Source organism: Cyprinodon tularosa, unplaced genomic scaffold, assembly GCF_016077235.1.
Source record: "Cyprinodon tularosa strain WSP-4 unplaced genomic scaffold, ASM1607723v1 ctg782, whole genome shotgun sequence".
NCBI lineage: Eukaryota > Metazoa > Chordata > Actinopteri > Cyprinodontiformes > Cyprinodontidae > Cyprinodon > Cyprinodon tularosa.
In genome coordinates, this window is record NW_024039543.1 from 57,453 (window position 1) to 76,957 (window position 19,505).

The 19,505-nt window shown below is 40.4% G+C and overlaps 1 protein-coding gene across 2 annotated transcripts; it reads left to right on the forward strand.

The window, feature by feature from the left end:
* Positions 1 to 1,223: 1,223 nt before the first annotated feature.
* LOC119773759 (Fc receptor-like protein 5) lies at positions 1,224 to 14,723 on the forward strand. Of its 2 annotated transcripts, none has more exons than XM_038270886.1 (5): positions 1,224 to 1,364; positions 13,645 to 13,908; positions 13,988 to 14,233; positions 14,312 to 14,449; positions 14,513 to 14,723. In XM_038270886.1, the coding sequence occupies exons 1-4, from the start codon at positions 1,304 to 1,306 to the stop codon at positions 14,425 to 14,427; spliced, it is 687 nt and encodes a 228-aa protein (XP_038126814.1). In that variant the 5' UTR covers positions 1,224 to 1,303; the 3' UTR covers positions 14,428 to 14,449; positions 14,513 to 14,723. The 2 variants fall into 2 exon arrangements, with proteins under 2 accessions (XP_038126814.1, XP_038126812.1); XM_038270884.1 differs by having other exon boundaries at positions 14,516 to 14,722.
* Positions 14,724 to 19,505: the final 4,782 nt, after the last annotated feature.

Below are 19,505 nucleotides of genomic sequence, written 5' to 3' on the forward strand. Positions count from 1 at the left end.
GAGCTCTGGGCTGCTGTGCTGATCCGAAAAACGTTCAACTCATACATAAACTGCCTGAGTTGGGTTGTGCCTATATACCCTGTCACACAAAGGATTGTGGGATTCCTTATAGATTGTTTTCATCAGTGGGGAACCTGGTGAGGACTCTATGCTAACCTATCCACAGGAAGCATCGTGCCTTCTTTTCCTACCTCCTTCCTATATTATCTGCACTATTTAGGCAGCACCTATAGTGGTGACTGCTGACACACCTCTGCTTTGCTTGACAGGTATAGTGGAGAATGTTCTTTTTTCCAGGTGGATCATCAAAATAAGTGGTCCTCCTAACTGTCAATCATTTTAGTGATATGTTCTGGTAAGGCTATTCTATGTGCTCGTCCTCATTTTCACTTACCCCATTTTTTAACTTTTACTCGATGTATATCAACATCCAGCTGCCATGCACATGGGCATTGTCAGTTTCACTATCGCTATGGTGAATTTCAATGGTGAAGTCCTCTGGAAATTGTTGTTGATTGCAGATGTGTCTAGTAGTTCCCATTGGTTTTGCTTTTAGAGCGGGGAGAATAGCGCTAAGCATACCGCACCGTGACGTCACTGCCGGAAGATGTCAGGAGGGAGGTGTTACTATATTTGGACGAAAATGGCTGCTCCCGGACTCAGTGATCGTGACGAAAGTTACTGATCAACACTAAATTCCTTAAATCACCATGAACGTATTAGTTTTAGATATAAATAATGATCCATGGATTATTCCTTGCTGACTGCACCTTGTCTTTAAAAGGGAGTTTTTCCTCTCTACTGTCGCTACAAGACTGCTTGCTGTGAGGGATTGCCTTCAAGTCAATGAGTCAAAGCAATCAACCATTAGATGACACTAAATGGAAATTAAACTAATGACTTAAAAAACACAGATTGACATCAACCAAAGTGTGACTGAAAATCCAAAATGAAACTTTACCAAATATCCTAATGGTAGATCAATGACACTGAGGGCCGGAGGAAAGTCGTTCATCTCATTAAGAAGACACACTTTTCTCTCTATTTTCTAACCCAACCAGTCTTATCTATGCACCATGATGTGCGGGCAGATTAAGGAAGGCCTGAACACGCAGCTGTCTCTGACATGCACAGACAAACAAATAGAGCATTATTATACAAGGGTGGGCGGCTTATTTTCAGCACAGAATGTTTGTGTGTCAAGCATATTGGGCCCTTTTTCAGTGAGACAGTGACGACGGGAACCCTGGGCCTGCAGTCAGTGACAGCCCCATCTCCTCCCTCCACACAATGCCCTTGTCTCATGGATGCACTCATGTCTCTCCTGTGCCTTGTTTTTGGATTTATGGAGCTCGCAGCTGCAGGTGAGTAAAGTTTCCTCACAGTTTTAAATAGACTAAAGAGAAAAGATGTATGTGGATGGGGAAGAGTGTACGGTAATTGTTTAGGATATTTAATAATTAAATTGTAATACCAGTCTCAGCCTGCATGTAGGTCCAGAGGACAGTCTGTGTTAACAGACAGTAAATCATTAAATGCTTAAAAAAAAAGCTCCATAGTTTGACCTTCGCGTCCAGTGATGGCCATAGTACTCAACAGTAGTAAACTGCTTTAGTAAAAGTACTGATACTCAGAGTCTAATCTTACTCAATCACTTGTAAAATTAGTCAAATATCTACTCAAGAGAAAGTATTGAAGTATTCACCAATGAAAATACCTAAGTTTTTAAAAGTACAAATTACATTTTCTAATATCAGTACATTTCTGGGTAATATTCAGAGTAATTTTAAAGAACCTTGTAACTTTCAGAAACCAACTGATGTATCGATGCATGGAACCACTCTGCTACAGATGTTACATCACCTGTAAAGAACTTCAGTATAAAAAGTACAGCTAAATTCGATTACTATTTCTCATTTAAAAACAAACAAAAAGAAAACAGGAGAGTCTTGTTTCTCCTAATACACATTCTTTCATGGTTTTACAAAAGTTCAGACCTAAATGCTGAAGACCAAACAGGGAGACCAGGAGAAAAGGTTTAACAGGTTTTATTGAAGAGATAATGCAGAGAGAAGTGTTGCTCTGAACACTGCTCAACCGGAACTGTAAAGTGAGGGGAAGACACAGCGATTAGTTCAGGCTCAGTGGGAAATTTGATTTGTGAACTTGGAGAACAGGATCTGACAACATTAAGGAAATCGCAAATAAATAAAGAAAAACAAAATTACATAAAGCAAAGCGCAACTACATTAAGAAAAACAAAACTACATAAAGAAAAGCGAAACTACATTAAGAAAAAAAAAACTACATAAAGCAAAGCGCAACTACATTAAGAAAAACAAAACTACATAAAGCAAAGCGCAACTACATGAAGAAAAAAAAACTACCTTAATGTAGTTGCGCTTTGCTTTATGTAGTTTTGTTTTTCTTAATGTAGTTGCGCTTTGCTTTATGTAGTTTTGTTTTCCTTAATGTAGTTGCGCTTTGCTTTATGTAGTTTTGTTTTCCTTAATGTAGTTGCGCTTTGCTTTATGTAGTTTTGTTTTTCTTAATGTAGTTGCGCTTTGCTTTATGTAGTTGCGTTTTCCTTAATGTAGTTGCGCTTTGCTTTATGTAGTTTTGTTTTTCTTAATGTAGTTGCGCTTTGCTTTATGTAGTTGCGATTTCCTTAATGTAGTTGCGCTTTGCTTTATGTAGTTTTGTTTTCCTTAATGTAGTTGCGCTTTGCTTTATGTAGTTTTGTTTTCCTTAATGTAGTTGCGCTTTGCTTTATGTAGTTTTGTTTTTCTTAATGTAGTTGCGCTTTGCTTTATGTAGTTTTGTTTTTCTTAATGTAGTTGCGCTTTGCTTTATGTAGTTGCGATTTCCTTAATGTAGTTGCGCTTTGCTTTATGTAGTTTTGTTTTTCTTAATGTAGTTGCGCTTTGCTTTATGTAGTTTTGTTTTTCTTAATGTAGTTGCGCTTTGCTTTATGTAGTTTTGATTTCCTTAATGTAGTTGCGCTTTGCTTTATGTAGTTTTGTTTTCCTTAATGTAGTTGCGCTTTGCTTTATGTAGTTTTGTTTTCCTTAATGTAGTTGCGCTTTGCTTTATGTAGTTTTGTTTTTCTTAATGTAGTTGCGCTTTGCTTTATGTAGTTTTGTTTTCCTTAATGTAGTTGCGCTTTGCTTTATGTAGTTTTGATTTTCTTAATGTAGTTGCGCTTTGCTTTATGTAGTTTTGTTTTTCTTAATGTAGTTGCGCTTTGCTTTATGTAGTTTTGTTTTCCTTAATGTAGTTGCGCTTTGCTTTATGTAGTTTTGTTTTTCTTAATGTAGTTGCGCTTTGCTTTATGTAGTTTTGTTTTTCTTAATGTAGTTGCGCTTTGCTTTATGTAGTTGCGATTTCCTTAATGTAGTTGCGCTTTGCTTTATGTAGTTTTGTTTTTCTTAATGTAGTTGCGCTTTGCTTTATGTAGTTTTGTTTTCCTTAATGTAGTTGCGCTTTGCTTTATGTAGTTTTGTTTTCCTTAATGTAGTTGCGCTTTGCTTTATGTAGTTGCGATTTCCTTAATGTAGTTGCCCTTTGCTTTATGTAGTTGCGTTTTTCTTAATGTAGTTGCGCTTTGCTTTATGTAGTTTTGATTTCCTTAATGTAGTTGCGCTTTGCTTTATGTAGTTTTGTTTTCCTTAATGTAGTTGCGCTTTGCTTTATGTAGTTTTGTTTTCCTTAATGTAGTTGCGCTTTGCTTTATGTAGTTGCGATTTCCTTAATGTAGTTGCGCTTTGCTTTATGTAATTTAGTTTTTCTTAATGTAGTTGCGCTTTGCTTTATGTAGTTTTGTTTTCCTTAATGTAGTTGCGCTTTGCTTTATGTAGTTGCGTTTTTCTTAATGTAGTTGCGCTTTGCTTTATGTAGTTGCGTTTTTCTTAATGTAGTTGCGCTTTGCTTTATGTAGTTGCGTTTTCCTTAATGTAGTTGCGCTTTGCTTTATGTAGTTGTGTTTTCCTTAATGTAGTTGCGCTTTGCTTTATGTAGTTTTGTTTTCCTTAATGTAGTTGCGCTTTGCTTTATGTAGTTTTGTTTTTCTTAATGTAGTTGCGCTTTGCTTTATGTAGTTGCGATTTCCTTAATGTAGTTGCGCTTTGCTTTATGTAGTTTTGTTTTTCTTAATGTAGTTGCGCTTTGCTTTATGTAGTTTTGTTTTTCTTAATGTAGTTGCGCTTTGCTTTATGTAGTTTTGTTTTCCTTAATGTAGTTGCGCTTTGCTTTATGTAGTTTTGTTTTTCTTAATGTAGTTGCGCTTTGCTTTATGTAGTTTTGTTTTTCTTAATGTAGTTGCGCTTTGCTTTATGTAGTTGCGATTTCCTTAATGTAGTTGCGCTTTGCTTTATGTAGTTTTGTTTTTCTTAATGTAGTTGCGCTTTGCTTTATGTAGTTGCGATTTCCTTAATGTAGTTGCGCTTTGCTTTATGTAGTTTTGTTTTCCTTAATGTAGTTGCGCTTTGCTTTATGTAGTTGCGATTTCCTTAATGTAGTTGCGCTTTGCTTTATGTAGTTTTGTTTTTCTTAATGTAGTTGCGCTTTGCTTTATGTAGTTTTGTTTTTCTTAATGTAGTTGCGCTTTGCTTTATGTAGTTTTGTTTTCCTTAATGTAGTTGCGCTTTGCTTTATGTAGTTTTGTTTTTCTTAATGTAGTTGCGCTTTGCTTTATGTAGTTTTGTTTTCCTTAATGTAGTTGCGCTTTGCTTTATGTAGTTTTGTTTTTCTTAATGTAGTTGCGCTTTGCTTTATGTAGTTTTGTTTTCCTTAATGTAGTTGCGCTTTGCTTTATGTAGTTTTGTTTTTCTTAATGTAGTTGCGCTTTGCTTTATGTAGTTTTGTTTTTCTTAATGTAGTTGCGCTTTGCTTTATGTAGTTTTGTTTTTCTTAATGTAGTTGCGCTTTGCTTTATGTAGTTTTGTTTTCCTTAATGTAGTTGCGCTTTGCTTTATGTAGTTTTGTTTTTCTTAATGTAGTTGCGCTTTGCTTTATGTAGTTTTGTTTTTCTTAATGTAGTTGCGCTTTGCTTTATGTAGTTTTGTTTTCCTTAATGTAGTTGCGCTTTGCTTTATGTAGTTTTGTTTTTCTTAATGTAGTTGCGCTTTGCTTTATGTAGTTTTGTTTTCCTTAATGTAGTTGTGCTTTGCTTTATGTAGTTTTGTTTTTCTTAATGTAGTTGCGCTTTGCTTTATGTAGTTTTGTTTTCCTTAATGTAGTTGCGCTTTGCTTTATGTAGTTGCGTTTTTCTTAATGTAGTTGCGCTTTGCTTTATGTAGTTTTGTTTTTCTTAATGTAGTTGCGCTTTGCTTTATGTAGTTTTGTTTTCCTTAATGTAGTTGCGCTTTGCTTTATGTAGTTTTGTTTTTCTTAATGTAGTTGCGCTTTGCTTTATGTAGTTGTGATTTCCTTAATGTAGTTGCGCTTTGCTTTATGTAGTTGCGATTTCCTTAATGTAGTTGCGCTTTGCTTTATATAGTTTTGTTTTTCTTAATGTAGTTGCGCTTTGCTTTATGTAGTTTTGATTTCCTTAATGTAGTTGCGCTTTGCTTTATGTAGTTTTGTTTTCCTTAATGTAGTTGCGCTTTGCTTTATGTAGTTGCGTTTTCCTTAATGTAGTTGCGCTTTGCTTTATGTAGTTGCGATTTCCTTAATGTAGTTGCGCTTTGCTTTATGTAGTTTTGTTTTTCTTAATGTAGTTGCGCTTTGCTTTATGTAGTTTTGTTTTCCTTAATGTAGTTGCGCTTTGCTTTATGTAGTTTTGTTTTCCTTAATGTAGTTGCGCTTTGCTTTATGTAGTTTTGTTTTTCTTAATGTAGTTGCGCTTTGCTTTATGTAGTTTTGTTTTTCTTAATGTAGTTGCGCTTTGCTTTATGTAGTTTTGTTTTTCTTAATGTAGTTGCGCTTTGCTTTATGTAGTTGCGTTTTCCTTAATGTAGTTGCGCTTTGCTTTATGTAGTTTTGTTTTTCTTAATGTAGTTGCGCTTTGCTTTATGTAGTTTTGTTTTTCTTAATGTAGTTGCGCTTTGCTTTATGTAGTTGCGATTTCCTTAATGTAGTTGCGCTTTGCTTTATGTAGTTTTGTTTTTCTTAATGTAGTTGCGCTTTGCTTTATGTAGTTTTGTTTTTCTTAATGTAGTTGCGCTTTGCTTTATGTAGTTTTGTTTTTCTTAATGTAGTTGCGCTTTGCTTTATGTAGTTTTGTTTTTCTTAATGTAGTTGCGCTTTGCTTTATGTAGTTTTGTTTTCCTTAATGTAGTTGCGCTTTGCTTTATGTAGTTTTGTTTTTCTTAATGTAGTTGCGCTTTGCTTTATGTAGTTGTGATTTCCTTAATGTAGTTGCGCTTTGCTTTATGTAGTTGCGATTTCCTTAATGTAGTTGCGCTTTGCTTTATGTAGTTTTGTTTTTCTTAATGTAGTTGCGCTTTGCTTTATGTAGTTTTGTTTTCCTTAATGTAGTTGCGCTTTGCTTTATGTAGTTTTGTTTTCCTTAATGTAGTTGCGCTTTGCTTTATGTAGTTGCGCTTTGCTTAATGTAGTTGCCCTTTGCTTTATGTAGTTGCGATTTCCTTAATGTAGTTGCGCTTTGCTTTATGTAGTTTTGTTTTCCTTAATGTAGTTGCGCTTTGCTTTATGTAGTTTTGTTTTTCTTAATGTAGTTGCGCTTTGCTTTATGTAGTTGCGCTTTCCTTAATGTAGTTGCGCTTTGCTTTATGTAGTTTTGTTTTTCTTAATGTAGTTGCGCTTTGCTTTATGTAGTTTTGTTTTCCTTAATGTAGTTGCGCTTTGCTTTATGTAGTTTTGTTTTTCTTAATGTAGTTGCGCTTTGCTTTATGTAGTTGCGATTTCCTTAATGTAGTTGCGCTTTGCTTTATGTAGTTTTGTTTTTCTTAATGTAGTTGCGCTTTGCTTTATGTAGTTGCGATTTCCTTAATGTAGTTGCGCTTTGCTTTATGTAGTTTTGTTTTCCTTAATGTAGTTGCGCTTTGCTTTATGTAGTTGCGATTTCCTTAATGTAGTTGCGCTTTGCTTTATGTAGTTTTGTTTTCCTTAATGTAGTTGCGCTTTGCTTTATGTAGTTTTGTTTTTCTTAATGTAGTTGCGCTTTGCTTTATGTAGTTTTGTTTTCCTTAATGTAGTTGCGCTTTGCTTTATGTAGTTTTGTTTTCCTTAATGTAGTTGCGCTTTGCTTTATGTAGTTTTGTTTTCCTTAATGTAGTTGCGCTTTGCTTTATGTAGTTTTGTTTTTCTTAATGTAGTTGCGCTTTGCTTTATGTAGTTTTGTTTTTCTTAATGTAGTTGCGTTTTGCTTTATGTAGTTGCGATTTCCTTAATGTAGTTGCGCTTTGCTTTATGTATGTCATGGTGTCTGTGTGTGGCTGAGACTACAGGTTTCCAATCAGATCTCCAATTGGAGGGCGTGCCAACCCGACAGGTGATCCACCTGTTTCTCATCTGGTGCAGCTCTTATAAGGAGCAGCTGGACTACCCTTCACCGCCTGATTGTCCGACTAAGTTGGCTCCGCTGTTACTCCGTCTGCCTGCCCGCTCTCCATCGTTTGGTCTCCAGCCCACCTTTGCAATCCACAAGCCCCCTCCGGGATCGGCTCTTCTTCTGGAACAGTAAGCTTCCTCACGTACTTTTCCCCACTTGGACAGATTCCCTTCCCGAACCCCCAATAACATCTCCTCTCCGTTTTCAGAAGCAGCTGATCAGTCTGAACCCATCTTGGGATCTGTTTTCAGTTCAATAAAGAGATTGATCCTTCGAATACTGCTTGTGGTTTCCTGCATGTGGGTCAGAAAAATCCCCTCGATCATGACAGAACAATCAGGCCAGTTTGACCCAGCAGAACCACGAGCGGGCTCCTCCCCCGAGCAAAAGAGCGTGCTAACACAACGCCAGGAGATGTTGCGCTCGTTGTTTGAACAGCAGGGGTTTGCTGCTCAACGCATGGATCAGCTGACCGCGTCAATCCAGGAACTGACAAACAAACTCTCCATAACTCCCCCTTCTCCGGCTAGCGCAGCGGCCGCATCCCTCCCGTTACCGCCCCCAGGTGGTCAGTTCCGGGATGTCACCTCGCCAGTTCCCGAACATTATTCTGGGGAGGTTGGGAAGTGTGGAGGCTTTTTGTTGCAATGTTCCCTTGTTTTTTGTAGGTCACCCCATTCTTTCTCCAATGATGCCTCTAAGATTTCTTATTTAGTGGGACTCCTCCAGGGGAGAGCACTTCAATGGGCGGAAGCTAAGAATAACTCTAATTCTCTGTTTAACCAATCCTTTGATGATTTTGTTTCTGAATTCAAACAGACTTTTGGACATGCTGAAACCCAAACAGAGGTAACTAGGAGACTCTGGACCCAGAAACAGGGCCAGAGATCCGTTGCAGATTTTGCTATTGATTTCCGAACAATTGCAGCCACTTCAGGTTGGAATCCCCAGGCTCTCAAGGGGGCATTCATTAACTCACTAAACGAGCATGTTAAGGATGAGTTAGCCTACCGGGATGATCCCCCAGACCTCGAAGAGCTAATTGCATTAGCTATAAGGATTGACAACCGGTTACGTGAAAGGACAAGAGAACGAAGGCGTAGGCCAGCTTCCCCTGTTGCAACTCCACCTAGGGGCCCCCAAAGGGCTAGCCCCCAGCCAGATCTACCCATGGAGGAACCCATGCAGGTGGGACGTGCCAGGCTCTCACCGGAGGAGCGCCAGCGTCGCTTTGAAGCCCGGGCGTGCCTGTACTGTGGCCGGGCTGGACATTACATTTCAGTTTGTCCCCTTCGGCCAAAAGAGAGAGCCCACCAGTAGCTACGGGAATACTGGTGGGTGGTCTCAGTAACCCTGTTTCCCGTTTAGCCTTACCAGCTTCCCTTATCATTGAGCAGGAGTCAGTTCAGCTCCGTGCTCTGATTGATTCTGGGTGTGAGCAGAATCTGATTGACAGTGAGTTGGTACAACAGCTAAAGATTCCTACCATTCCCCTGGTTGCTCCCCTCTGTGTATCTGCCCTGAATGGTAAGGCCCTACCTGTGATTTCACACCAGACCGAACCTATAGAAGTCGTTGTGTCTGGCAACCATAGAGAGAAACTTAGTTTCTATGTTTTTCCTTCTCCTCAGTCTCCCCTAGTTCTGGGTTACCCGTGGCTTTCACTCCACAACCCCCACCTGGATTGGAGCAATGGTCGAGTGGAGTCCTGGAGTCCATATTGTTTATCCACTTGCTTGCAGTCAGCTGTCCCACCAACCTCATCCAGTGCCATGAAAGAGGTAAAAGCACCTGACATATCCAACGTACCCCCCGAATATCATGACTTAAAGGAAGTTTTCAGTAAGTCCAGAGCCTCGTCCTTACCACCACACAGACCATATGACTGTGCTATAGATCTGTTTCCTGGGGCTACACTGCCATCCAGCCGGCTCTATAACCTATCAAACCGTGAGAGAGAGAGTATGGAGAACTATGTGAATGAGTCATTGGCCACAGGCATAATCCGCCCCTCCTCGTCCCCATTAGGCGCGGGTTTCTTTTTTGTAGCAAAGAAGGACGGTTCACTCAGACCCTGTATTGATTACAGGGGTCTGAATCAGATTACTATAAAGAACAAGTACCCTCTTCCGCTCTTAACTTCTGCCTTTGAACCTGTTAGAGATTCCACAATTTTCAGTAAACTGGATCTAAGAACTGCCTACCACTTGGTCAGAATTAGGGAGGGGGATGAGTGGAAGACTGCTTTTAAAAACCCCCTAGGACACTTTGAGTACCTAGTCATGCCTTTCGGGCTCACCAATGCTCCTGCGGTTTTTCAATCACTAATCAATGACGTCCTGCGTGATTTCCTGAATGACTTTGTTTTTGTCTACCTGGATGATATCCTGATTTTTTCTCGCACACTAGAGGAACACAGAGTACATGTAAGACGAGTCCTCCAACGACTTATGGAGAATCGACTCTTTGTGAAAGCTGAGAAATGTGAATTCCATGTTTCCTCAATAACATTTCTCGGATTCATCCTTGAGAGCGGGCAGGTGAAGTCAGACCCCGAAAAGGTCAGGGCGGTTTTGGAGTGGCCAACTCCTACAACAAGAAAACAGCTGCAGCGCTTTCTAGGCTTTGCCAACTTTTACAGACGCTTCATTAGAAACTACAGCCAGACCGTTGCACCTCTGACCAAACTCACCTCCACTAAGAGACAATTTTCATGGACGTCTGAGGCTGAGCAGGCCTTTTCAGAGTTGAAACAGAAATTTTCGTCCGCTCCTGTTCTGACTCAACCAGATCCTACTAGACAGTTTGTCCTGGAGGTTGATGCTTCGGATGTGGGAGTTGGGGCAGTCCTGTCTCAAAATTCTGAGGACAATAAACTCCATCCTTGTGCCTTTTTCTCTCATGCCCTCACCTCAGCTGAGAGAAACTATGATGTGGGTGACAGAGAGCTATTGGCCATTAAGTTGGCTTTTGAGGAGTGGCGCCACTGGCTAGAAGGGGCTTCTCATCCTATTGTGGTATGGACGGACCACAAAAACCTTTTATACCTTCAGGAAGCTAAACGGTTAAACCCTAGACAGTCTCGATGGTCCTTGTTCTTCACTAGATTCAACTTCCTAATAACTTATCGACCTGGTTCTAAAAATACCAAACCTGATGCACTTTCTAGACAGTTCTCCTCAAATGACGAGACCCCTGTTGACACTATTGTTCCTCCTTCCTGCATCATTCGTTCCCTAACCTGGGACATAAGAGACAAAGTACTTGAGGCTCAGAGATCTGACCCTGGTCCAGGGAATGGCCCCCCCAATCGCCTCTTTGTGCCCGGTGCTGTTCGCTCTCATCTTATACATTGGGCTCATACAGCTCGCTTCTCCTGCCACCCAGGGGTAGGCAGGACCATAGCCCTGATCAGACGTCACTTTTGGTGGCCCTCCTTGTACAAAGACGTCAGGGAATATGTCCTTGCCTGTGTTGTTTGTGCCAGGAACAAGTCTCATAACCAGCCTCCCAGTGGTTATCTGCAACCCTTGTCGGTTCCCAAGCGTCCATGGTCTAGTATAGCTTTAGACTTTGTGACTGGTTTACCCTGTTCCAAGGGCTTTAATACCATTCTTACAATAGTGGATCGATTCTCGAAGGCCTGTCATTTGGTTCCGCTAAAGAAACTCCCCTCCTCTTTAGAGACTGCTAATCTTCTAGTGAAACATGTGTTTCGTCTTCATGGGATTCCCCTTGAGATCCTTTCAGACCGTGGGCCACAGTTTACCTCTAGGGTTTGGAAGGAGTTTTGTTCGGCACTTGGTGCCAAAGCAGCGCTTAGTTCAGGTTTCCACCCTCAAACCAATGGCCAGACTGAACGCATGAACCAAGAGCTTGAGGCCACCTTGCGATGTCTTTGTTCTTCCCGTCCCTCGACGTGGAGCTCAAGACTGGTGTGGGTGGAATATGCTCATAACTGCCATGTCTCGGCTGCCTCTGGTTACTCTCCATTTGAGGCATCTCTGGGTTATCAGCCCTCTCTATTCCCCCTGGAGGAGAGGGATCTGTCTGTGAACTCAGTTCAACAATATGTCCGTCGGTGCAAAGAAACCTGGAGGGCTGTCACAAAGGCTCTGAACCGTACTGCCGAGCGTAACCGCCGCATTGCTGACAAGAGACGTTCCCCTGCACCCCTGTACTCACCTGGTCAGGAGGTTTGGCTCTCTACCAGAGACATCAGGCTGAAAGCCTTAAATAAGAAGCTGTCTCCTCGGTTCATTGGTCCGTACAGAATAAGTTCAGTTCTTAGTCCTGTCTCTGTGCGCCTTGATCTGCCTCCAAGCCTGAAGATCCACCTAGTCTTCCATGTTTCTCTACTCAAGCCTGTTCTGTCTAGCCCCTTGTGTCCTCCTCCCAGGTCCCCTCCACCCCCTCTGGATGTCGATGGTTACCCAGCCTACTTGGTCAGGAGTATCTTGGACATTCGTCGACGGGGCAGGGGTTTCCAGTACCTCGTAGACTGGGAGGGTTGGGGTCCAGAGAACCGTTCTTGGGTTCCCCGTTCATTCATCTTAGATAAGTCCCTTATCAGAGATTTTCTTGCCTCTAGGTCCTCTGGATCTGGGAGGCCGCCAGGTGGCGGCCCTTGAGGGGGGGGCAGTGTCATGGTGTCTGTGTGTGGCTGAGACTACAGGTTTCCAATCAGATCTCCAATTGGAGGGCGTGCCAACCCGACAGGTGATCCACCTGTTTCTCATCTGGTGCAGCTCTTATAAGGAGCAGCTGGACTACCCTTCACCGCCTGATTGTCCGACTAAGTTGGCTCCGCTGTTACTCCGTCTGCCTGCCCGCTCTCCATCGTTTGGTCTCCAGCCCACCTTTGCAATCCACAAGCCCCCTCCGGGATCGGCTCTTCTTCTGGAACAGTAAGCTTCCTCACGTACTTTTCCCCACTTGGACAGATTCCCTTCCCGAACCCCCAATAACATCTCCTCTCCGTTTTCAGAAGCAGCTGATCAGTCTGAACCCATCTTGGGATCTGTTTTCAGTTCAATAAAGAGATTGATCCTTCGAATACTGCTTGTGGTTTCCTGCATGTGGGTCAGAAAAATCCCCTCGATCATGACAATGTAGTTGCGATTTCCTTAATGTAGTTGCGCTTTGCTTTATGTAGTTGCGATTTCCTTAATGTAGTTGCGCTTTGCTTTATGTAGTTTTGTTTTCCTTAATGTAGTTGCGCTTTGCTTTATGTAGTTTTGTTTTCCTTAATGTAGTTGCGCTTTGCTTTATGTAGTTGCAATTTCCTTAAAGTAGTTGCACTTTGCTTTATGTAGTTACGATTTCCTTAATGTAGTTGCGCTTTGCTTTATGTAGTTACGATTTCCTTAATGAGGTTTCGCTTTGCTTTATGTAGTTTTGTCTTCCTTAATGTAGTTGCGCTTTGCTTTATGTAGTTGCAATTTCCTTAATGTAGTTGCGCTTTGCTTTATGTAGTTTTGTCTTCCTTAATGTAGTTGCATGTTTTGCTTTATGTAGTTGCGATTTCCTTAATGTAGTTGCGCTTTGCTTTATGTAGTTTTGTCTTCCTTAATGTAGTTGCATGTTTTGCTTTATGTAGTTGCGATTTCCTTAATGTAGTTGCTCTTTGCTTTATGTAGTTGTGATTTCCTTAATGTAGTTGCGCTTTGCTTTATGTAGTTGCAATTTCCTTAATGTAGTTGCGCTTTTAGATTTGTAGTTGCAGTTTGCACTTCAGGGCCACCGTACTAACCAGAGTATTTGTTTTTCTCTACCATTCGTTACACTAAATCTTTTTTTTTTTAAACCCAACTGTCTGGCATCCGATCTGTGCATAATGGGATGGCTAACAGAGGAGCTGTGACATATAATTCATTACTATGACTCAACTTTTTTTAGAAAATGTTATCATAAAAACCCCAAATTATACTTTTCTATAAAAAAAAAGAATATAAATATATGAAAACAGCCGCTTAATTAATGTATCAGTGAATGTAAAGATAATAAATGCTGTCAGTTTCTTACACAATTCTGAATGTATTTAGGGGATCAAACAATGATAAATGTTGTAAGTCTAATGACTCTATTCCTTTGGTGAATATTGAATTTATGCTTTCCTGTTTGTGTCCCAGCTGCTCTGACTGTGAGTCCCAGCAGATCTCAGTTCTTTGAGTTAGGCTCTGTGTTTCTGAGCTGTGAGGAGGAAAAAAGCTCTGCTGGATGGACTGTATGGAGGAACACAGTCAGAAGAACCAGGACTCAGTGTGGAAAGGAATGGGGGGAATCAGCTGGTTCTACCTGTAGCATCAGCTACCTCCACCCAGCAGACAGTGGAGTTTACTGGTGTTGGTCCAGAGAGGGAGCAGCCAGCGGCAGCATCAACCTCACTGTCACTGGTAAGATCAGACTGTGGAGTTAGTGTTGATGAAGCTGTGTGGAAATGGATGAAATGCTGTAGTTTGTCTCTGTGTTGAGGTGGATCAGTGATCCTGCAGAGTCCTGTCCTCCCTGTGATGGAGGGAGATGACGTCACTCTGAGCTGTCTAACAAAGACCACTCCCTCCAACCTCCCAGCTGCTTTCTATAAAGATGGCTCCCTCATCAGGACTGAGCCCAAAGGTCACATGACCCTCCACCATGTGACCAGCTCTGATGAAGGCCTCTACAAGTGTAACATCAGAGGTCATGGAGAGTCTCCATCCAGCTGGATCTCTGTTGAAGGTAAGGACTATTTACTGTCAGTTTAACACAGATTTCCTCCACCCTGTCAGTAGACCAGACTTCTTTCTGAAATATTATTAAGAGCCACCTCTGGAGCTCCGCCCCCCGCCTCCCTCCAGCTCCTAGGACCGATCTGCCACCTGGTGGTGTTCTGTGTCTTCTTCACCTCAACTCTCCTGATTTCGGCCTATTAGGGACAGAGCCACAGGCATCACAGTGAGCCGCTTCATTATTCTATTTCTTACAGACAGTCCATTTATTTTACTGATCTCTCTCCAGCAGCTCCAAACATGCAAGACCAACACAGAACAGCTGAGGAGGAAAACGCCAACAATGAGCATCACTTCTGAGCTGCAGAGCTTATGTTAGATCCCTTACATTGTTATTGTAAGAATACAAATCTAAACCACTGATTCACAAAACATGTACTTAAGAGTTTTTATTGAGTGTAAGGTGAATAAAAAGGAGTTCAAAGGTCAGTGGCGTTTGGTTTCTATACATTTTATTAATTTAACTCTGAGTGCTGTACCTGCTGAATGTTAAGCTGAGCTTAATGTGGGGTTTTGCACGCTTTAACTGGTTACACTAACCATCCTTTTCACCATAAAATGGCCAAATGTGTGCCAACAGATTAAAAATGCAAATGACAAACTACTAAGCCCCAAAAAAGCATTAGAATGGAGGTCAAACTCCAAAACACACAAACAGCACTAGAGAAATAAATCTAGTAAAAAAAAAAAAAAAAAATGCCAAAAGCATATTTAAAGAAGCTTCAAACTCCTTCTAAAAAACGCTAATATTACCTATATAAATACACTGATGTTCCATAGTGATTTGTTTAAAAGGACATTTTAAAAAGCATTTTCTTTATATTCTTCAAAAATATATTCTGGGCATCAGGTTGATGGCTTTAGTTTACTTAAAGTGAAACTCACCCCAAAATCTTCATATTTTCATGATTTATTTTTAATCCTGCAACATCTCAACATCGTCTTTGTGTCGCTCTAAGTGGTATTTTACAGCAATTTTCCGATCAAATAGTTCATGCAGATTCAGGCTCTCATTATTACGATGCTGTGTTCCAATATGAATACAACTTAGTCAGCCATGAGCCTCCATGGTACGTCACCTAATGCTCAGACGCTGTTGTAGAGAAAGCAGCGGGGCAGAAACGAGGCCTGTAAATTTAGATTTATCTAACACAATTGAAAAACGATCTAGAAATAAGTAAAAATGTCTTAAATTATGTGTATTTACTGTTAATTTGAGTCGGTAAATGAGATAGTTTCCCAATGGAATGAGTATTTTTACTCTTAGAATAAGATAATCAGATAATATGCACTTGAAATAAGACATTGTAATTGTGTTTTCTTATTTTAAGTGTAAATTGTCTTGTTCCATTGGCAAAATGTCTCTTTTACCTCCTCAAACCAAGAACAAATGCAATGAAAAAATGACTTATCTAGTTTTCGTTTTTTCCAGTGCATCTAGATCACTGGTCCACTGGGTTCCACAAAGCTTCCCTCAACCTGTGTTGAGGTGTTTAAAAATCATTCACCTAAAAGATCTATCCATGACATAGCTACCAGGTTCCTTCTGCTCATTTTACCATGTTTCCATAGGGCTATGATATGCTAGGCTAAGCTAACTGCCACTTTGTGCTCAGACTGTCCCCCATCTTCCTCCCCACGCTCATCCCCACGCTTCATTTAGTCATTGGAAATTGAAACATGTAACTTCCAAGTTATCGATCTAGGCTGGAATACCCCCAAAGGTCAGAATTAAGAGTCAGAAAATCAGTGCAATAGGAGGATACCTGACATCCACATCCAAGGGGGATACTTCTCATTCCAACAGCTGTTAAACTTTGCAATTCTGTTTATTTCTAAAGCGCCAATTCACTAGCCTCGTGAGACCATCCTGATCTCGCAAGCTTTCAAGGTTTCACTCGCAGATCAGTCTGGCTACTTTCCGTTAAAGAAAATTTGGAGCCGTTCACCAAACGAACGGCATAAAACGAACAGGCATAAAAAGACCGACCGATAGCAAACAAACAATGATTTGGCCCTGCTAGCTCGGGCTGAAACAAATATAAAGATCAGACGCAGGTGGATGAGTGATAATTAGAAAACCAGGCAGAGTTAGGCAGGTGAGTGAAATTAACAATTAAAGTGAGCCATAAGGGCAGATCATGAGATTTAGGTTACGTTCACACTGCAGGCCTTGATGCTCAATTCCGATTTTTTTTTTTTCCGGATTTTTTTGCATTGCGGTTCACATTTCCAAACATATGCGACTTGTACGTGATCTCCTGTGTGAACTGCATTCATACAACATAAGTGTCCCGCATGCGCTGTAGAGGATGTAATGACATCACAAGCCAGCGTGCTCTGTGTTTACGGTAGTAAACATGGATGGTAGCGCTGGAGCGCATCTTGCAATCTTTCCCAACCTTAAAAACTCGATCTTTTCAAGATGGTTAAACATAAATATAACTCTTCGCATTATCGTCCACCATTGTTGTTGTTTTTCTTGCCGCTTCTGCGTAGCAAGACCCAGAATAGTGACCTTTGTCAGGTATTCATGACATTCAGGGCGGATGAATGCGACCTGGCCGTTCAGATACAGGTCGCATTTGAAAAGATCAGATTCGCATCGGATTCAGGAACACATAGCCGAGTGGTCGCATTGGAAAAAATCGAATCTGTGTTGTTAAGACTGTCATGAAAAGATCAGATCCAGGTCACATATGGGCAAAAAAAATCGGATTTGGGTCACTCTAGGCTGCGGTGTGAACGTAGCCTTAGAGGGTGATATGTTTTAGGGCAGTGAATGAGGGCAGAATACTGCATAGAACCGTGTTTTTGTCATTAGAGTAAAGAGGCAGGAGATGGACGAGGATCTGTTTAAATATAAAGATGTGTATCATCTGTATAAAAGATAACGCAAATCTAGAGATAAATCTTGCTAAGGGCATGTAGTGGATGAACAGTTATATGAAAGAGGAAAATAATTTAGCGCTTATTGTTTTTGTCTCTCAGTCCTTGTTGGAGATGATTCTGCCTCAGGATAACATCATTATTGCATCAGTGGGTGTAATGTACATAGCAAAATACAGCAAATGTACATAGCAAAATACCCCCAGCAGGGGGCACTCCTGTATTTTTTTACTGCTATCATGTTTGCCTGGAATTTTATGATTCTCAGATTCAAACATCAAGTATCATGTGAGAAAGTCTCGTCCTCTCTATATATTATAGGGCTCTGAGGCCTCAGATGATCCATGAGAGAGTGGAAACCTGCTTGTGTTAATTAAAAGTTTAAGTGGAGAACCTCCTCCCTCAGCAAATACTCCAACACATACCGCTCTGACTGTAAATCACAGGTTTGGCCTTCCTCACTCTGAGCTGGGGGTCTATAAAATCAGGAATCTGTGGAGCTCAGTCCAGATGGTTCTCGGTCTGCAGATGTTTGGACATAAATCATGAGGGATGTCCCCGCCCCCTCCTGTTTCTGAGGGCGGTGCAGGTAGAGGAGCATCTCCTCCTGCTCCATCACTGACCACCATCAGCATTACAAGCTCTCAACCTGTAATAACTATGTGAACAAAACATTTTTTTATATCCGTCATAAAACCATGAAAAAAAAAGCACTGAATATTGGAAAACTGTAAATCATATACAAGTCTTATGTTTACATTTGATCCACATGTTTACATTTTTTCACTGCTGCACTTTAGAAACAGAGATGTCAAGACAGCTGTACTGAACGAAATTTTGCTTTGTATACAAAAAGTCAATAAAGTCTGTCTAAAAGTTTAAAGTTGGTTACAAAACTATTTAGTTTTAGTTATTATCAGTAATTACAATTATAAGAAATTAATTTAAAATATTTTATTAACATAGATGGTCAAATTGATGTCATATAGAGAATTGTATTGTGTTTTTTTACATTAAAATCTATAAATTCTTCAATACTTTTGTCTCAAATACATTGATAAATCTACAGATTAGTAGATGAGAAAGTATCATGAATTTACTGCTGTTTTAGAGAAGGATGCTGCAGAGACAAGCTGCTCTAAATCAAAATAGAGAGAAAATAATGCTGACAGAGGAAATAGTGGGCAATGCTGTTAGGAGGTTTGTGAGTGGCTTTTAAATAAGCCATGTTAACTTAGAACTTGAAGGACTGTTTCGTATACCTACCTCCAGCACAGAGACAGATCTGTCCTCATCCCAACAAGCCGCTCATTCCGCCCGCAGGCTCCTCTGATCCTCATCGTTCTTCTGTCCATCACCAGCAGTTAGCCTCAAGATGCTAGCCCTGGCCTGCCTTAGTCTCTTCCTGCTCTGTCGCCACGCCAGGCTCCTTCGATGTCACGCCTTCCTCCTCACGGTAAACTGCAGCCCATCTCCCCTGCTTTTAGACCTCTCTCCACCCGGCGGACTAATCCGATCTTCCACAATTCCTCCTCAATCCTCCATGGGTAGCCTCTAGTTAACCCAGGCCAGCTGGATCCTTTTGGGGCCATCAGCTATCAGGCCTCTCCTAGCAAGCTGCCACTCTGGTTCCTTAGCAACAGCGGGCAGCATCGCTGGCAACCCGTCCCAGTTATGGAGCTATTGAACACTGATTCCCCACCTGCCGTCTCCCCTTACCTCTGTTGTCCAGGTGATTCATCCCTGTTTTAAGCACTCTAACCAAAACAAACATGGACAGTGACTAGTCTGTCAGCTCTCCATAAATGCAAACACACTCCCTGTAATTATAAATAGCAACCTCTAAGGCAAGGCAAACATAAAGATCCATAGGTGATAATAAATAACATACATATAGATAATATATTCGTTTATGTCAGTAAATACCTGTGATTATCACACACTGTACCTTTAAAAATAATTTCAACTCTTTTCTAAAATGTTTTACATTCTATTTTATCAGCGACTATTTAAAATAATCACTAAATAAACTGTAATAATATTAAAATGTATCAATTATAAAACAGACCAATCAGCTTTTTTTACATATAGATAACAATTAAAAAATAAATAAATAAAAAGAATAAAAAATAAAAATAAAAAAATCACCTTGTGTCTGTTAGCCCACCCACTGACTTTAATTAGTAAGTAGACAAAAGACTATAAAGTAAATACATAAATATTTGAACATATGATCAAATAAAATATTTTTTTATGAATTCCACATTAATGTATCAAGATAAATTAAAGAAATAGTCTAATTATTAAGGAATACATTTTTTTATTTCCTGCAT

Excerpts from the sequence above, each read along its gene's own strand:
- LOC119773759 (XM_038270886.1), top strand. The coding sequence starts at position 1,304 with ATGGATGCACTCATGTCTCTCCTGTGCCTTGTTTTTGGATTTATGGAG. Across the intron at positions 13,909-13,987 it reads CATCAACCTCACTGTCACTG|GTGGATCAGTGATCCTGCAG; the intron begins GTAAGATCAGAC and ends CTCTGTGTTGAG. Across the intron at positions 14,234-14,311 it reads CAGCTGGATCTCTGTTGAAG|TAAGAGCCACCTCTGGAGCT; the intron begins GTAAGGACTATT and ends CTGAAATATTAT.